A 20,077-nucleotide genomic window follows, 5' to 3' on the forward strand; every position below is an offset into this window, starting at 1 on the left:
GCCAATTAAACATACACCAAGAAGTTTCACACCTTATAATGGTGAATTAAAATAAGCACAATATAAACTACATAGATAGTAAAATATTAATTTTAAAGAAGTATGTATGTTATTAATAATATATACATAAAACTACTAGGAAGAAATACACTAAAACACTAATAGTAGTTATTTTGGGTTAGATTATGGATGATTTTTATTTTCATCTGCATATTTTTCAAATGTACTTCCTTATCAGAAAAAATATTTTAAAACTCATTTTGCCTATTGACAGCATTACTAAATAACAACTCAAAAGATTCCATTTTCCAAGTATAAAACAATAAAAATAAATGATATTGCACAATGCCAAAAATCATTGTAAAAACAGATCTACTATGAAATGATGAAACCACAATTTTATTACTTTGACAAGGTATTTCCTACACATATTATTCAGAAACTACATCTTATGACATGTTTCTACAAAAAATATTAATCAAGTTCTTTAAGTATAGCTTCATTTTAGCACTATTTTTTGTGATAACTTACTTTCATTCATATTGACAAACTCTTGATTGACCTCTTCATCTCCAGTTTTGTTGTTCTTTGACTTTTTAATGACATGAGCTCGGTCATGGATATGATGACCAACGGCCATTTTTTCTAGTCCACTGTCAGAATCTCTCATTGCTTTCCTGGTTTCCTTTATCTATAAAAATAAAGAAAATAAAAAATAGTTATTATTTAAATATACATAGAATGGATATAATTCTAAATTCCTCAGGGCCTATTTACCTATTGAGGTAAATTCTTAGATCTATTGTGCTGAAGATAATGTGTACTCAGTTCTACTATCAACTTGCAGTAAAATTATTGTAGTAAGTCTTTGATATTTCCTGAGTTGTCTAAAATGAAAATGTCTATGGCAAATAGAACCAATACAATCTAACCTTTTTCCAAATTGTAATCAAATATTAAAACAAAGAATAAAAATTATATAAAATGGACTATCTACAAATAAGGACAACTAATTATTCATCAGTCATGCTGATGGGCTAGAATCTCATAGGTCCTACTTATCAACTCTATGGAAGTATCATTAGGATATGTATGATAACCAAAGACTAGAAACAATATTTGCTGTGGGAAATCTATAATTATATTCTGTTTACATGTAAGACTTTGTCACTTTTAGCAAGTTAAAATTAAAATGTCTGAGATGACATTAACAGAATTGTGGCAAAAGCATCATTAAAAAGTGTATCTTTATATGTAGAACTAAAAAATGAACTACTTCACACTCATTAGACTGGTAAACCAAAAAATTTACTAACAAGGAATAGAGAAACAGAAACTCTCATACCACAGTTTGTGGAAGTGAACAGTTTCACGCACTATGGGATAGTAACTTGCTAATTTCTAGGTAAAGATGAATGCACACATATCCTTCAACCCAGCAATACCATCCTACATCCTTTGCACAAGGAGACATGTATGAGGGTGACTTTAGTGAGAAAATTAGATACACCTACATATCTATCAATAGAATATGAATAAAAAATCATGGTATATTCATATTTTTTGGATACTATACATAAAAGTTAAATAAACTAGGGCCACACACATCAACTTGAGTAAATCTCAGAAGCATATTACTGAGTAAAGGCAAACTGCAGAGGACACATGCAATATGATACCATTTGTATAAAGTTTAGAAACCTGCAAAATAATCCATTATATTTTTATGATGCATATTATTAACAGTAATAAAATTGTAAAAACATGCAGAAAAATGATAAACTCTAGATATGGTAAAATGATTATCTCTAGGGAGGGAATACAAGAGGGACCTCGGAGGAGTGCCCTGGAAGCTTTAACTGCATCCAGGCATTTTTTGCTTAAAAAGAAAACAAGAAAAAGAGACAACCTGAAGCCTACAGAGAAAAATGTTATTAATATGACTAAACTGGGTGGCAGGAATGTGGGTATTCATTATATTATTCTATATATCCTTTCTGTATATTTGAAACATTTCATGAATTAAAAAATTAATTTACTTCAGACAAACTTAAAAGTAGACAAAGGCTTCTTTTAGTGTTTATTTACCTTGTCAACATGTAAAGGTAATAAAAATCAATAGATATTTACATGAAAAAAGGCATCCTCATGGGAGGGCAAAAAAATTGCCATAAACTAAATAAATAGAATTGAGCTTTAATGGTTTTCACAGTGAGCACTGCCTTACCTGCCCCAAACCCATGCCTCCCAGTTCTCCCTCCTGCCACCCTGTACCAGATCAAATTTTAATAATTAAAATTTTATATATACAGTCTGTCTTGTCGACATTTTATAAAGCTCTAAGAATGCTTAGAAAATACTTACTCCTCCTGGAGCTCTACGGGTTTGAGTTGAGGCCTGGAAAACCTTTGGTGGTTCATTTCCCACTTTGGAATAAGTCATAACTGAGGAAGAACAAAATGAATGTCCATTTGGATCCACTGAAAGGTGACCCTAGAGGTAAACAGAAATTGTAAACTCAGAGTCTAGTCATATACAAAGAATTATGGGTAGAGAGTTTAAGCAAGTAACAACACTAGTTATAAGTTCTACTGAGGATACCATACTACCAATGTGGTGTATCCAAATGGCACCTCCAGCAAGGTCCTAACTTCATTCTATTGAGATCATTCTATTCCAGGTACTAATTCCCACTCTCATTGTAAAGACTAATAAGTGATTCAGTCAGAGATCCTTAAGTCTTTGGATTCTTGTAGCTTAGATTTCAATAAAGGTGCTAGACCATGAAACCTGTGATACTTCTATAGTTAGTGGTTGACTCTTGTGTGCAATATTGCCAATGTAGAGCCAATTAAACATACACCAAGAAGTTTCACACCTCTTGTACCAGATTGCTACATTACTAAAATCAGTAATGCCCTAGATGGATTTGGGCATTCTGAAATGATCACAGAATCCAAATTGGTTGATAAGAATGATATAGGTCTTCTTCAGATAGAATCAAGTGATTTATTTTTGATGTTAACATTATGAGTAGAAAAGGAACAATGTTACTTTAGTACTAGTTTGTATTTGGACTGTATGGATCTAATTCAGTATCTAAACATCATTTCTGAAATGTGTTTTCAGAGTTTTTTTTAACAGTAAAAACTTAATTTCTTAGATACTACGAGTCCTTTTAAGCAGACAGGTTATAAATAATAAAAATATTCAAATTCACATAAAATGCTCATTTACAATAGTGACTTTCAGTAGAACAAATGTTTTTGAGGTTAAATTTTTTGTAAATTTGAAAGTTAACTAATGATATTTTTTCAAACTTATAGGTTATAAAATCAATTTAGTGGGTTGTAACCAGGATTTTTAAAACATGAAATAAAATAGAAAATATCAGCACACACTGTAAATAGTATGATCATTTTTTAACAAAACTTTTGTTTCAGACATATTTAAAAAGTATGCAAGTATTGCTTATTGGGTTAATCATGTAAGATATATTTTATAACCACTGTGAACTGTAGTTTAAAAATGTTTGAAAGTCACTATAAGATAGAGTGTACCAATAACTGAAAACAATGTTCTCAACACTTTATTTTTAGTACTTACAAAGTTTCTTTGTAATTCCTGCATACTGTTTCTCATATTTAACATCATTCGATCCATTGCCTGAAAAGGGTTGACATCTGTACGCTACAGGATATTAGGAAGTATGTTATTAACTACAAGTACAACACAAAAGAAGCAAATAAATCTTCCCAAAACAGCTGAAAAATTTTTTTTCAATTCATTTAGTAAGATCTCATATAGTAATCAACCAGGCAAAGATAATTTAAGGACCATACAATGAAAGCGATTTGTTAAAGAGAAAATTGAAGCATATGCAAAATCCCAAATAGCCAACATAGAAATGATTAGGAAATTGTAACATTACAAATACATATATACACTGGTGTATATATACACATATACATGCATGTACATATAATTACACATATATCATTCATCAGCTTTTTCAAAACATAATTTGGTTAATATTAAATACTGAGTGATATATTATGGACTGGAACAGCTCTAGCATAGGACAGTCTTCAAATTTTTCCTTCTTGCATCTCAATACCCCACCATGCAAATAAATAAAATTTGGGAACAAGATGCCAGTGTCACCTCCACCAATATCACATGGCTGACAGAAGTTGCCCCTCAGATAGCCAACCCTCCCTCCTCTCATCAGTAGGGTCCAGGTGATAGAGGTCAATCCACTTTAAAAACAGGCCTTTGATTTGCTGCCTACTGAAGGAACAGTAGGCCATACCCTTAAACATGAGGTATGCTTCTTCAGAAGAACAGTTAAGAATTTCTCTAGAACAATGATGTCTCAACCAAGATTGTTTCTGATCCTCAGGGGACATTTGGCAAAAACGTCATTTTGGGTTGTCACAAATGAAGAGGGTGTATGACTAGCATGTAGTGGGTGGAGGCCAGGGATACTACTAAACATCCTATAATGCATAGGACAGCCCCCTAAAACAAAGAATTATCCTGCCCAAAAGGTTAGTAGTGCCGAGGTTCAGAAACCTTGGTCTAGAAAAACCTGCTATTAATTTTAGGTTTTATCACCGGAACACTCACCAGAAAATAAAAGTAGAGCACATATTCTAGTGTGTCACCTAATGAGTTGCCTACTACTTTGTGCCTAACACAAAGGGAGTTGCTTGATTCAAGAAATTCCTCTGCTCTGAAGAGGAGTTCTGAATCCCAAGGTACTGTGGTTCAGTGCTGGTATTTCGGTCCTCCTGGAGACTGCTCCACCATGTGCCAACCTGGCTCTAAACAAGGAATTATCAAAGGCTTGCTTGTGTCTCTGCCTTTTAGTGGGTTTTTACTGACAGTAATAATGGGAAATAGATGGGAAAGGGAAACCAAATTCCTCTTTAGAATCTGTACTTAATATTGTAGGGAACAGCAAAGGCACATTTAGGACATACCAAATATATCTTTGGGTACAAAAAGGACTGAAGTAGAATTAACCCGCATTTCAGAGATTCAAAGACAATTCTAAAAATATTCCGAATATTTTGTTTCAGCACTAGGCTGAGAATCAGGGCCTGTATCAGACATAATTCATGAGAGATGGAAAGGTTAGCTGAAAGAAAGAGAAAAGGAGAGGGAGTAAAAGATCAGACATTTGGGTATATTCTGCCCTTTTCTCAAATCACTGTCAAATCAACCATCAAAAGATATATCTGTACTTGTTCTGGGGTGACCCAACACACTGAAGTGAGAAAAAGTATGGGTACAAATTGGAGCTGAGACACTCCAGTAGGCCTCTAAGGACTTCAGGAATTTTGTACACATGCTCCTCTCTCTGCCTTCAATGTTTCCTCCTGACTTTTAGCATAGTTAGTTCCTTCTCATCATTCAGGAGTCACCTCCTGAAAAAAGCTGTTGCTGGTCATCTGTGTAATCACTGCCTCCCACTTGCCTCTATATCATTACCCTGCTTCATCTTCTTCAGAGTACTACGACTATGTGAAATTATTTTGTTGTTCATTGTCTGTCTTCCCACTTCATAAAAATAATCTCTGTGGGGGCAGGGCTAACTTCTCTGTCTTACTTACTACTATATCCTCAATACTTAGAAAATAATTCCTGGCACCTAGGAGTGCTTTATTTGCTGAATGAATGAACAAATTATCTCTAGCTCAGCTCAAATTCATATATACAAACTGTTTACAAGACAAATCCACCTGTACAACCCAGAGAAGCCTCAAATGCAAAACACTCAAAATGATAGTTTTGACCACTCCCACTCTTGTATCTGTACTGACTCAATGCCTTAGCTCAGTGGCATCTCCATCTACCTAATTCCTCATGCCAAAAAATTGGTGGGATACTTCCCTTCTCCCTCTCTACTGCTCCTTCAACCATATCAATCACTGAGTTCTATCCAGTCATATCTTTAACTCTTTCTCAAATGAAGTAATTTCTTTATTACCACAGCCATTACCAAGTAGAGGCCATCACTAATACTTTACTCGGAATGCTTCAACAGCCTCCTGGCCTCCCTGCTTCCATGGTGGTCCCTTCTAATCTTTCTCTCCCCTGCAGGCAATAATGATCTTTTAAAAATGAGAATTTGACTCATTACCTTTTGATGAAAGTCCATCAACTGCTTCCCCTGCTCTTACTAAGGCCTAAAAGTCTCTGGTTACACCTTATCCTCATTTATATCTACTGTTCAACTCATCCCCTAAACATTCTAAACATCTTTTAGCTCCCTAGATGCCAGGTCCTTGCACATGCTGTTTCCTCTGTGTTGAATACTCTTCCTTTCCTCTTCCTGATTTTTCTGGCTAACTTCTACTCATCCTTAAGGTTCATGAAGTCTTCTCTGATTCACCCCCACCCCACCGCAGCTCAAAAGGTCTGGATTAAGTGCTTTTTTTCTATCTTTGCTCCCACAGCATGTGGAACTTCCTGCTCATTTTACTGACAACTCTGTGTTATAATTGCTTTTTTTCTTTTTTTGATCATTTGTCCCACTAAACATTCTGGTCAGTAGGGATAAATATTATACCTGTATGACAAAATTCAGGGCAATGAATGGTTCAAACGTAGCAAAAAAGAATTTAAAAAAAATCTCTTTATGAGACTATAAATACAAATGTTCCAGATTCATGGTATTCTCTGCTACTTCTCAGAATGCTTTTGGTGTGTTAGAAACTAGCATCACAGACACAGCACCAAAGTCCAAAGAAATAGGGGTGGGAGAAATGCAGGTTGCAGAGTAGGCATTCAAGTGTATGAGCAAGGAAAAGCAGCATGGACAAATTGGCAACAAAGAGAAAGCAGCCAAGCTGAGCTTTCCCAAATGTTGTGCTTATCTACCTATAGTTTTGTACTGTTTTACCTTTAAGAAAGTCATCATAAGCATGTGGAAGTCTCCAACTTTCAAACACAACTATGATGACCCCTTTTGTAAATCAAGAAAATATTCATCTATTAAAATCTACTTTTTATTTTTCAAGAATGATTTTATATGTGTTGACATGACTTACTTTAGAAAACACATGCTAAAACATTCTGAGATAAACTTAATACATAAAACAGAGGTTTTCAGTACAAATACTAAAAAGCCATTATGAAAGTTAGTGAGACTAGATGCCAATTCAGTCTGCTTGAGTTAATGAAAAATAAATATTTGTTAGAAAATATTGCAAAAATTGTTTGTATCTCATGATACGAACCATACCACCAAAACTGCCAAAAGGCACAAGAGAATAACTCGTTGCCTAGAAAAATAATATCCAATTAATTTTAATATTTATTATATACTAATCCCTGAAAAAGAAAGAAATGTACTGCATAACCACATAGCTCAGAGCTACCAAAATTACAAAACCTTTTAATCAAAAAGAATTCAACAGGCCGGGCGTGGTGGCTCACACCTGTAATCCTAGCACTCTGGGAGGCCAAGGCTGGCAGATCGTTTGCGCTCAGGAGTTTGAGAACAGCCTGAGCAAGAGCGAGACCCTGTCTCTACTTAAGATAGAAAGAAATTAGCTGGACAACTAAAAATATATATATAAAAAATTAGCCGGACATAGTGGCACATGCCTGTAGTCCCAGCTTCTCGGGAGGCTGAGGCAGGAGGATCGTTTGAGCCCAGGAGTTTGAGGTTGCTGTGAGCTAGGCTGATGCCATGGCACTCTAGCCCGGGCAACAGAGTGAGACTCTGTCTCAAAAAAAAAAAAAAGAATTCAACATATATATTTTAAGTTATATGATTATTATTCATTGTAGGGCCTGATAGGAGCCTGGCAGCAAATAGGAAGGCCATGTATGACTTGAAAATATGACTACTCTAGTATTTATTAAAGGCAGCTGAAAGGAAAAATATTTGCTATGGAGTAAGATAAACATTTCTCAAAGGAAATGCAAATCCATGCCAAAATTAATTAAAACGTAAGCTACAATGAATAAATTATCTTTCCTTTGCTCAACTATTCCTTTTTTTAAAATTTTTTTTTTTTTTTTTGAGACAGAGTCTCACTGTGTTGCCCGGGCTAGAGTGCCGTGGCATCATCCTAGCTCACAGCAACCTCAAACTCCTGGGCTCAAGCAATCCTCCTGCCTCAGCCTCCCGAGTAGCTGGGACTACTGGCATGCGCCACCATGCCCAGCTAATTTTTTCTATATATTTTTAGTTGTCCAATTAATTTCTTTCTAATTTTAGTAGAGATGGGGTCTCGCTCTTGCTCAGGCTGGTTTCGAACTCCTGAGCTCAAACAATCCACCCGCCTCGGCCTCCCAGAGAGCTAGGATTATAGGCGTGAGCCACCGCGCCCGGCCTAAAAATTTTTTTTAGAGACAAAGTCTTGTTCTATTGCCCAGGCCGGAGTGCGGTGGTACAATGACAGCTCACTGACTACAGGCTTGAACTCCTGGGCTGAAGCGATCCTCTTGTCTCAGTCTCCTGAGTAGCTAGGACTACAGGAGCATGCCACCGTGCCCAGTTAATTTTTTTTATTTTTTGTAGAGACAGGATCTCACTATGTTGCTGAGGGTGGTCCCAAACTCCTGGCCACAGGTGATGCTTCTGCCTTGGCCTCCCAAAGTGCTGGGATTCTAAATGTGAGCCACTGAGCCTGATCAATTCCATATTTTTTAAAGAACAGTTAATTTTGCCTGTAACTGATTAAAAATAAAAATTTTATATACATTAATAAAATTCCAAAAGATCAGTAGAGATATTGGGAAAAAATTTAATACCTCCTAAGGACCAGTTTATGGAATAAGAAATTAATATAGACTTCAGAAATGATCACATAGATTTAAAAATATTTAGTGTCTTTGATAGGCAAAACAATGTTAAGTATAATAGATGAACAAATCAAAATTAATAGTTCACAAATTGTATTCTTCAACAGGTACAGATGAAGAAAAACAAATTTTTAGGTATATACAAACTAAAAACTTTCAACTACTTGGAAGTTTTAAATGTTGAAGATAAATTTTGAATTTCTGAGTAAAAGGTATAAAGTTTTACCATTCAGTGATAAAGTTTTATCATAATAGATGATATTGTATTATAACAACATACATAATATAAATAATTTATCAGTATAAGTTCAGTGATCCTCCCTGTGTAAGTTATGTTGAAAAATAGAAAAAACTGTATCTCTATTAAATTTTATAATAAATGATATCAGATGATATATACTTATAATATATATCTAGTAGTCTCCAAAGTGTTTTAGATGCACCAATGGCATCTCTATTTCTTTTTACTTAAAGAAAAAACAGATTTTTGATTGACTCTGGCACCATCACTCAGTCTTAATGTCATAGCTTGAGTTAAAAGGTACCTAGTTAAATAAATTTACAGATTAAATAATCTAGTTTTAAACAAAACTAATCCTTACAAAATGAACAACTAGCTTCTATTAAAAATATCCCTATAAAGAAATCATGGAATAAAAATGCTAATAATATACACACAAGGAAATGGTGCAGTTGATGTTTCTATTTCTAGTATGAGTCTCTGTTTTCCCTTATAATATGGCTGATAAAGATGACAACTATCCAGAAATTGACCAAAAATAAAAAATTACCAAGGTATCTATATGAAATACGAATTTTCATCTACTATGCTTAAAAACATAAGCATAATAGCTCACTGATCAATCAAAACACTCATTTTAAAACATTACTTTGTAAAAATAAAGTTTTATATGAATTTTTATTAAAAATTCAGATAAACTCAAACTTATCATGCTCAAAAGCCTATTATCTTCTTCATTCTGCTCTTTTCAAACTTAGCACAGAAAGCAGTCTTTTCCATTTTCTGCAATCAATTTCTAATTTTTGTTCCACATTCACTTCTTGTTATAAAACACTGTTAGAAAAGTCAAGCTGGGATACAAATTTTTGTTGTTGTTGCTTTTTTGTTTTTTTTTTTTATTTAATTTATTTTTGCTATTATGTAAGTCCTTCATATTTAAAAACAAACTTGTCAAATATATCACACCCTAGGGAAAAGGAGAGCCTTATCTCCCTAGTATGAATTACAAATATACAGGTAAAAAAATGAGTTTTGGCTAAAAGGCTGAATGTTCTTTTGAAAACCCAGTGTAACAGGATGAAATTCCTGTATTTAAAAAATTACTACTGCCCTTCAACTGCCCTAGAACAATGCTCAATGCTCTTAGTTAGCAAAAGATTTTCATAGTTTGAACACGAAAAAAAATGTATTGGTGTTAGCTTTCTAAGATAATTGATACAATGTAATAAAGGAAAATGTATACTACTTGATTTTAGATGCAAGTAAATATTATCAAGCAATATTACCATGTAAAAAGCCATGAGACTTATATTTTATGAAATGCATTTGTCTAAATTACCATTTACTTTTAATAGGTAGATGAATATTGCAGTTTTTCTTGGAAAAAATGTTTAAAGAGATGATTATGAAATGAGAAATAAGATGAGAGGTTCCCACATAGATGATTAGCGCTCTTTACTTACCATTGTTTAAGAAAAAGCTAACTGATTTGGAATCTATTTGAATGTCTATCATCATGCTGTCCATTAAAGTAGTCACTAGCCACATGTGGCATCTAAAATTAAATTTAAAATAATTAAAATTAAATAAAATTTAAAATGTAGTTTTAGTAGCATTAGGCACCTTTCAAGTGCTCAGTAGACACGTGCCTAGTGACTACTGGACAGTGCACATTCAGAACGTTTCTGCTTTCTAGAAAGTTTTATTGGACGCTAGCCTATAGACTTTATACTATGCTAATAAATGATTAATAATCATAGACAAAGGCTAATTTCTGCCACTATAAATTAGACAAGCACTATCGTCTAAATACAAGTGTCCATTCCCCCACATTCATATGTTGAAGCCTAATCCCAAATGTAATATAAACAGTAATATAATAAAATGTAATATAAACAGTCCCCAACTTTTTTTTGACTTTACCATCGTATCAAAGTGATACACATTCAATAGAAACCACACTTTGAGTACTCATACGACCATTTTGTTTTTCACTTTCAGTACAGTATTCAATAAATTACATGAGATATTCATCACTTTATTATAAAATAGGATTTGTGTTATAGATGATTTTGCCCAACTATAGGCTAATGTATGTGTTCTGAGCATGTTTAAGGTAGGGTAGACTAAGCTATGATGTTTGGTAGGTTAGGTGTATTAAATGTATTTTTGAGGAAAGTTATTTTTAACTTGTGATAGATTTATTGGGATGTAACCCCATCATAAGTTCAGGAGTATCTGTAGTATTAATAGGTGGGGCTTTTAGGAGATGATTAGGTCATGAGGGTTCGGCCCTCAATCATAAGATTAGTGGCTTATAAATAAAGCCTGAGGGAGCTTATTTGCCCCTTTCATCATGTAAGGATACAGCAAGAAGATACCCTCTATGAAGCGGAAAGCAAGATCTCACCAGACGGTGAATCTGCCAGCACATTAATCTTAGACTTCCTAGCCTCCAGAAATGTGATAAATAAATTTCTGTTGTTCATAAACTACCCAGTCCAAGGTATTTTGTTACAGCAGCCTGACTATGACAACAAGGTTGCAATTATTTTAGTTTTTCATTCAAATGTTGGTCTTGGCCTTCCTTTATATTTGGAATTGTTTTCCTACTTGGCTTTTCTGATTTAATCATCACATTTATGCAACCATGTTACTTGAGCTGTATATTTTCTTCTTTTCCCCTAACACTTACTTTAAAGGCACTTTGGCAAGACAAATATAATATGAAGCATGCTGAAGTGCAAATAGTTCTTATGAATCTTACAAACTACAGTTTCACAGAAATTTATATTTTTAGTTATATATCTCCCATTCCTGCTCCTGTCAAACATTCAGTGTTTTAAATACAAGAAACATTTATTTCTGCTTCCAATGGATGACTAGCAGAGTTATAGCTGATGTGTATAGACATCTTCAATAAGAAATTTTCAGCTGAATTATAAACAGGTCTCCTTTCTATGCTTACAAGAGGGAATAAAATTGTCACTTCTTGCTTCTTCCATAAAAACTATGAATGGACCATTTATGCACATAAATACAAAGAGCTATATGTAGCCCTACTCTGTCCTTGCTGTAGTTACAGCAAATATACAAAATATTTTAATGCTTACATAAAAGATACAATTTTAGAATATCACAAGTGATTTTTTTTTGCCCTCTTTGACATTTTTCCTCTGATATTAATTTTAAACTTTTATGGAAACTGATAAGTACTAAAAGTAAAATATATATATATTATATATAATATATATAATGATATCACTATTCACTAATTAAAAGAAAAATAATTGGGATGTCAATATGCTGCTTGGGAATAATATGTATGAAAAAGAATGTGAAGATTACTTTCACTTTAAATGGAAATGTAATTTTATTCATCAAACTCCTTAGGACTATCTGAAATATTTTGCTCTATTTAAGCTTACTCAAACAGAAAATATAAAAATTTTTTCTGGAAGATTCTGGAAGTTCCTCAATTGACCAATTCAGTGTTTACTGAGTTCCAAATATCTACGTTTTGGTTGTAGAGATTCACTTTTATAGAAACTCCTGCAGATTTGTTATCTTAGAATTGCCATTCCTGAGGCCGACAAAGCAACAGAAATAAATAAAAGAGGCAAAAAGGAAAATGGTTAAGATATATAAACATCCTGGGTTTTTTTTTTTTTTTTTGAGTTGAGTATGTTTGAGTTGTAACCTCCCAGCTTTGCTCTCAGACAAGACTTATGAAAATAGCCTGCAGTTGTGCAAGGCTTTTGAGATACAATTAAAAGTTAATATAAGCTTTGAAGATCCAAGGTAACCATGCAAAAGATTATTGTTTCCTGGTCCAATAAACATAATCCATTAAACTGTAGCTTCTGATACTATTTTAAAGTATTTAAAAAAGCATATGGTACAGGATGGTCATTTCCTTGCCTAACCTAATTTAAGACAAGGAAGAAGTTATAAGGTGATATATCTATCTATATCTATCTATCTATCTACCTATATGAAAAATAACGGTTTAAGTTTGGCTTATAATATGGTTCTGAATGTTTTGGTAGCACACAGTGGAATTCTATATGGCTAACAATTCATTGTCAAGGATTCAGCTTTCCAATAGTTCCCCCCTTTTATATAACAGTTATATCTATAATACAAGCATAGTGATATCCTATCATCATAAATATATACTTCTATAATCATTTTCTTCAAATTCCTACAGGACTTTCTCACTAATTGTTTTTTTAAAAATGAACTTACAGTCAAGGAATCTTCATCATCATTATGTCTTGTATGATTACGAGCTCTCCCTCTACCATCAGAGATACTGAGCAAGTCTCTTCCGAAAGGTTCAGAAAAACTTCTCATCATCTGTTGCATACTTTCTCGGTGTGCAAGAAAAGAATCACTGTTGAAAATACATATATAATCATGTAAGATTAAGTGTTGGACTTTAAATAGTAAGTAGGCAACTAAATACTACACAGAATGATTTGGGGTTAATATGGTTGTTAAGAGACTAAAGAAGAGTTTCAGAGAAGAGAATTATCTCATAAGACCCATTATCAGATGGTCCCCAATTTATGATGGTTCAACTTGAGATTTTTCTGCTTTATGACGGTATGAAAGCAATATGCATTCAGTAGAAACTGTACTTTGAATACTCATACAACCATTCTGTTTTTCACTTTCAGTACAGTATTCAATAAATTTCATGAGATATTCAATACTTTATTATAAAATAGGCTTTGTGTTACATGATTTTTCCCAACTGTAGGCTAATGTATGTGTTCTGAGCACATTTAAGATATGCAAGGGTAAGCTACGATGTTCAGCAGGTTTGGTGTATTAAATGCATTTTGACGTACAGTATTTTCAATTTAAAATGAGTTTATCGGGACGTAACCCCATCTTAAGTCAACAAGTCTGTTTATAAATACAATTTATGAAAACCTGTTCTTTTATTTGCTATCCACTATAATTCACTTACGTTTAATAATAAACATACACCTTTATTTACCCCATACTGTACAACAATAGTAAACACAAGGTAACACATCTCAGGTACCTTAAGCTAAGGGAAATGGCAAAGAAAGGAACCTGAAAAATATTGCTACAAGTAGAGGCCACTTTGAGCAGGATGACTCAATTTAATCCAAGAACCTTTCAATCTGGAAGAAGGAGGTGAAGAGTCAGAGAGAGGTGAAGATGCCTTTTTCTTTCCCTTCACCTGTGCATCAAAACAACAAAGATTCCATGGACCTTCCAACTACTGAAACCCAAAGGTCATTTCTCTTCCTTCTCAAATTTCAGCAGCATGAAACATCTTTAACTTTGATGGCAATGCACTGTTATGAACTTTGATTAATAAACTTCTCCTTAATTCTTATTTGATAGTTCCTTTTCCTTCATACCCTTTACAGAGCTTTTCAGTATCACAGATATGTTGCTGGTGTCTCAGAAAGTTAATACTCTCAGCTTTGGGGATGCGAAAGATCCTGGAGCTAGTTAACTACAGCTCCATCAGTCTTTCTGTCTTGTACCTCAGGCTTCATGTGCAAATTATCTCCTAAATGTGAATGACATTAAACATTGAAAAGCACTGTCCCCTTGGACATGCTTTCTCCAGGCTTGATCCTTTTTCCAGTATTCTTTTCCCTGTCCTCCAAGGATTATTTAACTTCAACATGCTCAAAAATCACTGGAGGCACTTACTAAAATAAGATTCTTGAGACATACACCAAGAACTTTGACTGAGTGTATTTGGAGCATGGCCCCAGTAATCTGTACTCTAGCGAGTATTTCGAGTAACCCTAATGCAGATATTCCAAGGGCCTAAAATGAATAAATACTAATCTACTTAACCATTTAGCAGGGCCCCCTGGTTCAATTTCCACTTGTTTTGATGCAAACAGTCTCATTTAATTCAAAAGCTATTTAGTGAATACCTATGTAAAAGGCATGGTGCCAAGCAGTGGGGATAGAGCCCTGACTTCGGAGGTCGGAAGTCAATTTTCAACTTCCTATTGGCCAGGAAATTGGCATACTTTCTAAAGTACTGGGAGAATAAATAATGACAAAACTACAATCAAATAATTTGCCTATTTATATTCTAATAACTCTTTAAACCTCATTATTTCCAACACTGTCTTTTTGCTTAGCCTGCTTTTCCTCTTTATGTCTCTATTTCTATGACAGACATAGTAATTATTCTGCAAGTCATCTGAGTTCAAAACTTCAGGTACAGTTGGGTTTTTATCTGTCCCATGCTAGCTCCAAGGGAGAGAAAGGGTGAACAATTATTCTATTGAAAGAACAGGGCAGATAGTGCTCTAGTTCAATCTCTCACTATCAAGAAAAGTTGAGGTTGGTTTGGCTCTTACATCTTATTATTTCCTTCCTGGATTCTAACATCTAGTAATTTGAGCACAGTAAACTCTTGAGTATCTTATGTTTACATTTCTTTATTTCACACTCAACTAAACTGGCTTACCTGGGCATATAAATCTACATTATTTACCCTCAGTATTTTGAGGATATTGCTCCACGACCTTCCTCCATCTAGTGTTGCTGAAGAGAGGTCTGATGATAATCTGGTTCTCATTCTTTCTAAGAAATCTAAACTCTCTGGAAGCTTTATTATTCTTTTCTTTATATATTTTTTAATGTACTGAAATTACATTATCATGGGTCTAAGTGTAGATTTTAAAAATTGCCCTTTTCAATCTGGGTTCCAAGGATTTCAGCCTTTCATTAGTTCTAGAAATTTTCTTTGGGTATTTCCTATTACCTTATTTCTATCTACTCCTTCCTTGTCAAACTATTTTTTTTTTTATTTCAGCATATTACAGAGATAAAAATGTTTAGGTTACATATATTGCCTTTGCCCCACCCAAGTCAGAACTTCAAGCGTGTCCAGCCCCCAGACGGTGTGCACTGCACCCATTAGGTGTGAACATACCCATTCCCCCACCCCCCCCGACACCTGATGAATGTTACTACTACATGTGCACTTAAATGTTGATCAGTTAATACCAATTTGATGGTGAGTACATGTGGTGCTTGTTTTTCCATTCTTGGGATGCTTCACTTAGTAGAATGGGTTCCAGCTCTATCCAGGAGAATACAAGAGGTGCTAGATCACCATTGTTTTTTTGTGGCTGAGTAGAACTCCATGGTATACATAGACCACATTTTATTAATCTACTCATGTATTGATGGGCACTTGCATTGTTTCCACGTCTTTGCAATTGTGAATTGTGCTGCTATAAACATTCTAGTGCAGATGTCTTTGCTATAGAATGTGTTTTGTTCTTTTGGTAGATGCCCAGTAATGGGATTGCTGGATCAAATGGTAGCTGTACTTGTATCTCTTTGAGGTATCTCCATATTGCTTTCCATAGAGGTTGTACTAGACTTTGTAGTCCCACCAGCAGTGTATGAGTGTTCCTATATGTCCGCATCCACATCAACATTTATTGTTTTGGGACTTTTTAATAAAGGTCATTCTCACTGGGGATAAGTGATATCACATGGTGGTTTTGATTTGCATTTCCCTGATGATTAGCGATATTGAGCATTTTTCATATGTTTGTTAGCCATTAGTCTATCTTCTTTTGAAAAGTTTCTGTTCATGTCCTTTGCCCACTTTTTGATAGGGTTGTTTGACTTTTTCTTGCTGATTTTCCTGAGTTCTACATAGATTCTAGTTATCAGTCCTTTATCAGATGTGTAATATGAGAATATTTTCTCCCATTCTGTAGGTTGTCTGTTTGCTCTTATGATAGTTTCCTTGGTTGTGCAGAAGCTTTTTGATTTGATCAGGTCCCATTTATTTATTTTTGTTGTTGCTATGATTGCCTTTGCAGTCTTCGTCCTAGGTATTTTACTTTCTTTGTTGCTTTTGTGAAGGGTATTGAGTCTTTGATTTGGTTCTCAGTTTGACTGTTGTTGGAGTATAGGAATGCTACTGATTTCTGTATGTTGATTTTGTAACTTGAGAGTTTGCGGAATTTGTTTATCAATTTCAGTATTCTCATGGCAGAATCTTTGGGGTTTTCTAGATATAAGATCATATCGTCAGCAAAGAGCGATAGTTTGACCTCTTCTTTCCCAATTTGGACACCCTAGATTTCCTTCTCTTGTCTGATTGCTCTGGCTAGGACTTCCAGCACTATGTTGAATAGAAGTAGTGATAAAGGGCAACCTTGCCTGGTTCCAGTTCTAAGTGGGAATGCTTTTAATTTTTCCCCATTCATTATGATGTTGGCTGTGGGTCTGTCATACATGGCTTGTATCATTTTTAGATAAGTCCCATCTATGCCTATTTTGTTAAGCGTTCTTATCCTAAAAGGGTGCTGAATTTTGTTGAATGCTTTTTCTGCGTCTATAGACAGGATCATATGGTCTTTGTGTTTGCTTCTATTTATGTGGTGAATTACATTTATAGATTTTCATATGCTGAACCATCCCTGCATCTCTGGGATGAAGCCCACTTGGCTGTGGTGGATTATTATTTTGATAAGCACCTGAATTCGGTTTGCTAGGACTTTGTTGAGAATTTTTGCATCTACATTCATAAGAGATATTGGTCTGTAGTTTTCTTTTTTTGTTGCATCCTTTCCTGGTTTTGGTATCAGGGTGATGTTGGCTTTATAAAATGTGTTGGAGAGGATTCCTTCCTTCTTGATGTTATGCAATAATTTCTGCAGGATAGGCACAAGTTCTTCTTTGTAAGTCTGGTAAAGTTCGGGTGTGAAACCATCTGGTCCAAGACTTTCCTTTTTAGGAAGGTTTTTTATTGCTGTTTCAATTTTTGTACTTGATTTTGGTCTGTTCAGGAATTCCATTTCTTCCTGATTGAGCGTAGAGAGGCTGTGTATTTCTAAGGATTTGTCCATTTCCTCCACATTTTCCAGTTTATGTGTATAGAGGTTTTTATAGTATTCATAGATGATATTTTGTATTTCCATGGCATCAGCTGTAATTTCTTTTTCATTCCTGGTAGAGCTTATTAGAGTTCTTTCTTTTCTGCTTCTTGTTAGTCTAGCCAGACGCATGTCAATTTTGTTTATTTTTTCAAAGAACCAACGTTTTGTTTTATTAATCTTCCATATAGTTTGTCATCAATTTCATTTAGTTCTGCTTTGATCTTTGTTATTTCTTTTCTGCTGGGTTTGGGGTTGGTTTGCTCATTCTGTTCCAGTTCTTTGAGACAATTCATTAGATTATTGATTTGTGATCTTCCTGTCTTTTGGATGTAGGCATTTATGGATATACATTTTCCTCTCAGGACTGCTTTAGCTGTGTCCCACAGATTTTGATAAATTGTGTCTCCTTTGTGTCATTTAGTTCAAAGAATCTTTTGATTTCCATCTTGATTTCCTCCTTACTGAAATAATCGTTCAGCAGAAGGTTGTTTAGTTTCCATGACTTTGTGTAGAGATGAGACTTTCTGCTGGAGTTTATTTCTAATTTTATTCCACTGTGGTCTGAGAAGATGAATGATATAATTTCTATTTTTTTAAAATTTTTGAGACATGCTTTGTGGCCTAGGATATGATCAATCTTAGAGAATGTCCCATGAGATGATGAGAAAAATGTATATTTAGTGGTTTTTGGGTAGAACATTCTGCAAATGTCAGTCAGGCCCATTTGTTCTACAGTTCTGCTTAAGTCTGTTGTTTCTTTGTTTATTTTCTGTTTGGAGGATTTGTCCTATTCTGTCAGAGGGGTGTTGAAGTCTCTGGCAATTATGGTGTTGCTGTTTATCAATTTTTTTAGATTAAGTAGGATTTGCTTTATGAATCTGGGTGCACCTCAGTTAGGTGCATAAATATTTGGAATTGTTATGTATTCTTGTTGAATCATACCCTTTACCATTATATAGTGACCCACTTTGTCTTTAATTACTGTTGTTGATTTGAAGACTAAATTACCTGAAATCAGAACCACCTTGCCAGCTTTCTTTTGGCTTCCATTTGCCTGAAATATTGTTTTCCATCCTTTCACCTTGAGTCTGAATGCATTCTTGTCAGTTAGATGTGTTTCCCAAAGGCAGCAGATACTTGGCTTGTGTATATTTATCCATTCAATCAGCCTAGTCTCTTTAGTGGGCAGTTCAGGCCATTCACATTTATTGAAATAATTGATAAGTGGGGCAGATTTCTGTTCATCTTGTTGAGTCGAACTTTGTTGCTTTGTTTTCTCTCTTGAGCCACTGTGGTATCTGGCCTTTGACCTTTAGCTTTTGGATGATTTTACATTTGTGAGTGTTTATTATGCGGATTCGTGTGTAACACTGTTTTGAGTCCTTCCTGGAAGGCAGGTCCTGTCTTGATGAATTCTCTCAGTCTTTGCTTGTCTGAGAAGGTCTTTATTTCTCCTTCATATACAAAACTTAGTTTTTCAGGGTATGAGATTCTAGCCTGGGCATTATTCTGTTTAAGAAGAGTGAGAATGGGGCCCCCATCTCTTCTTGCTTGTAAGGTCTCAGTTGAGAAGTCTACTGTATTTTACTTTGTTGGTTACCTACTTCTTTTGCCTTACAGCTCGTAGTAGGCCCTCTTTGGTATTTATTTTGGTTAGTCTGATGATTGTGTGTCGTGGTGTCTTCCTGTTTGCAATGAATCTCTGAGGAGTCCTTTGAGCTTCTTGTACCTATATATCTAGATTTTTAGCAAGGCCTGGGAAATTTTCTTCTATTATATCCTCAAATAGCTTATCCAACCCTTGTGTAGTTTCTTCTTCACCCTCAGGGATGAGGGATGCCTATGATTCTCACCTTAGGCCTCTTCACATAATCCCACATTTCTTGTAGGCTTTGCTCTTTTTTTTTTTTTTTAATTTCTCTGCCCTATCTCTGTGATTGACTTATTTAATTGAATGGTGTTATCTTCAATCCATGAGATTCTTTTTTCTGTTTGATCTATCCTGTTCTTGAGGATTTCCACTGTGTTTTGTAATTCCTTGAATAAATTCTTCATTTCCAGAAGGTCTGTTTGATTTTTCTTCAATATTTCAATT

At 34.5% G+C, this 20,077-nt stretch overlaps 1 protein-coding gene across 2 annotated transcripts in view; it reads right to left on the bottom strand.

Annotated features, from left to right (window-relative positions):
• The window catches only part of MLF1 (myeloid leukemia factor 1), a 32,777-nt gene that overhangs the window by 3,233 nt on the left and 9,467 nt on the right, over nt 1-20,077 (bottom strand). The window contains exons 2-6 of one of the 2 annotated variants that reach the window (XM_012642860.1): nt 13,313-13,460; nt 7,248-7,292; nt 3,607-3,690; nt 2,365-2,493; nt 532-691 (exon numbers count right to left, since the gene is read on the bottom strand). In XM_012642860.1, coding sequence (XP_012498314.1) covers nt 532-691; nt 2,365-2,493; nt 3,607-3,690; nt 7,248-7,292; nt 13,313-13,460 — 566 coding nt within the window. The remainder of the gene's footprint in view (nt 1-531; nt 692-2,364; nt 2,494-3,606; nt 3,691-7,247; nt 7,293-13,312; nt 13,461-20,077) is intronic. The other variant, XM_012642861.1, reaches the window with a different exon arrangement.

This window comes from Propithecus coquereli, unplaced genomic scaffold (assembly GCF_000956105.1).
Source record: "Propithecus coquereli isolate 6110/MARCELLA unplaced genomic scaffold, Pcoq_1.0 Scaffold19, whole genome shotgun sequence".
NCBI lineage: Eukaryota > Metazoa > Chordata > Mammalia > Primates > Indriidae > Propithecus > Propithecus coquereli.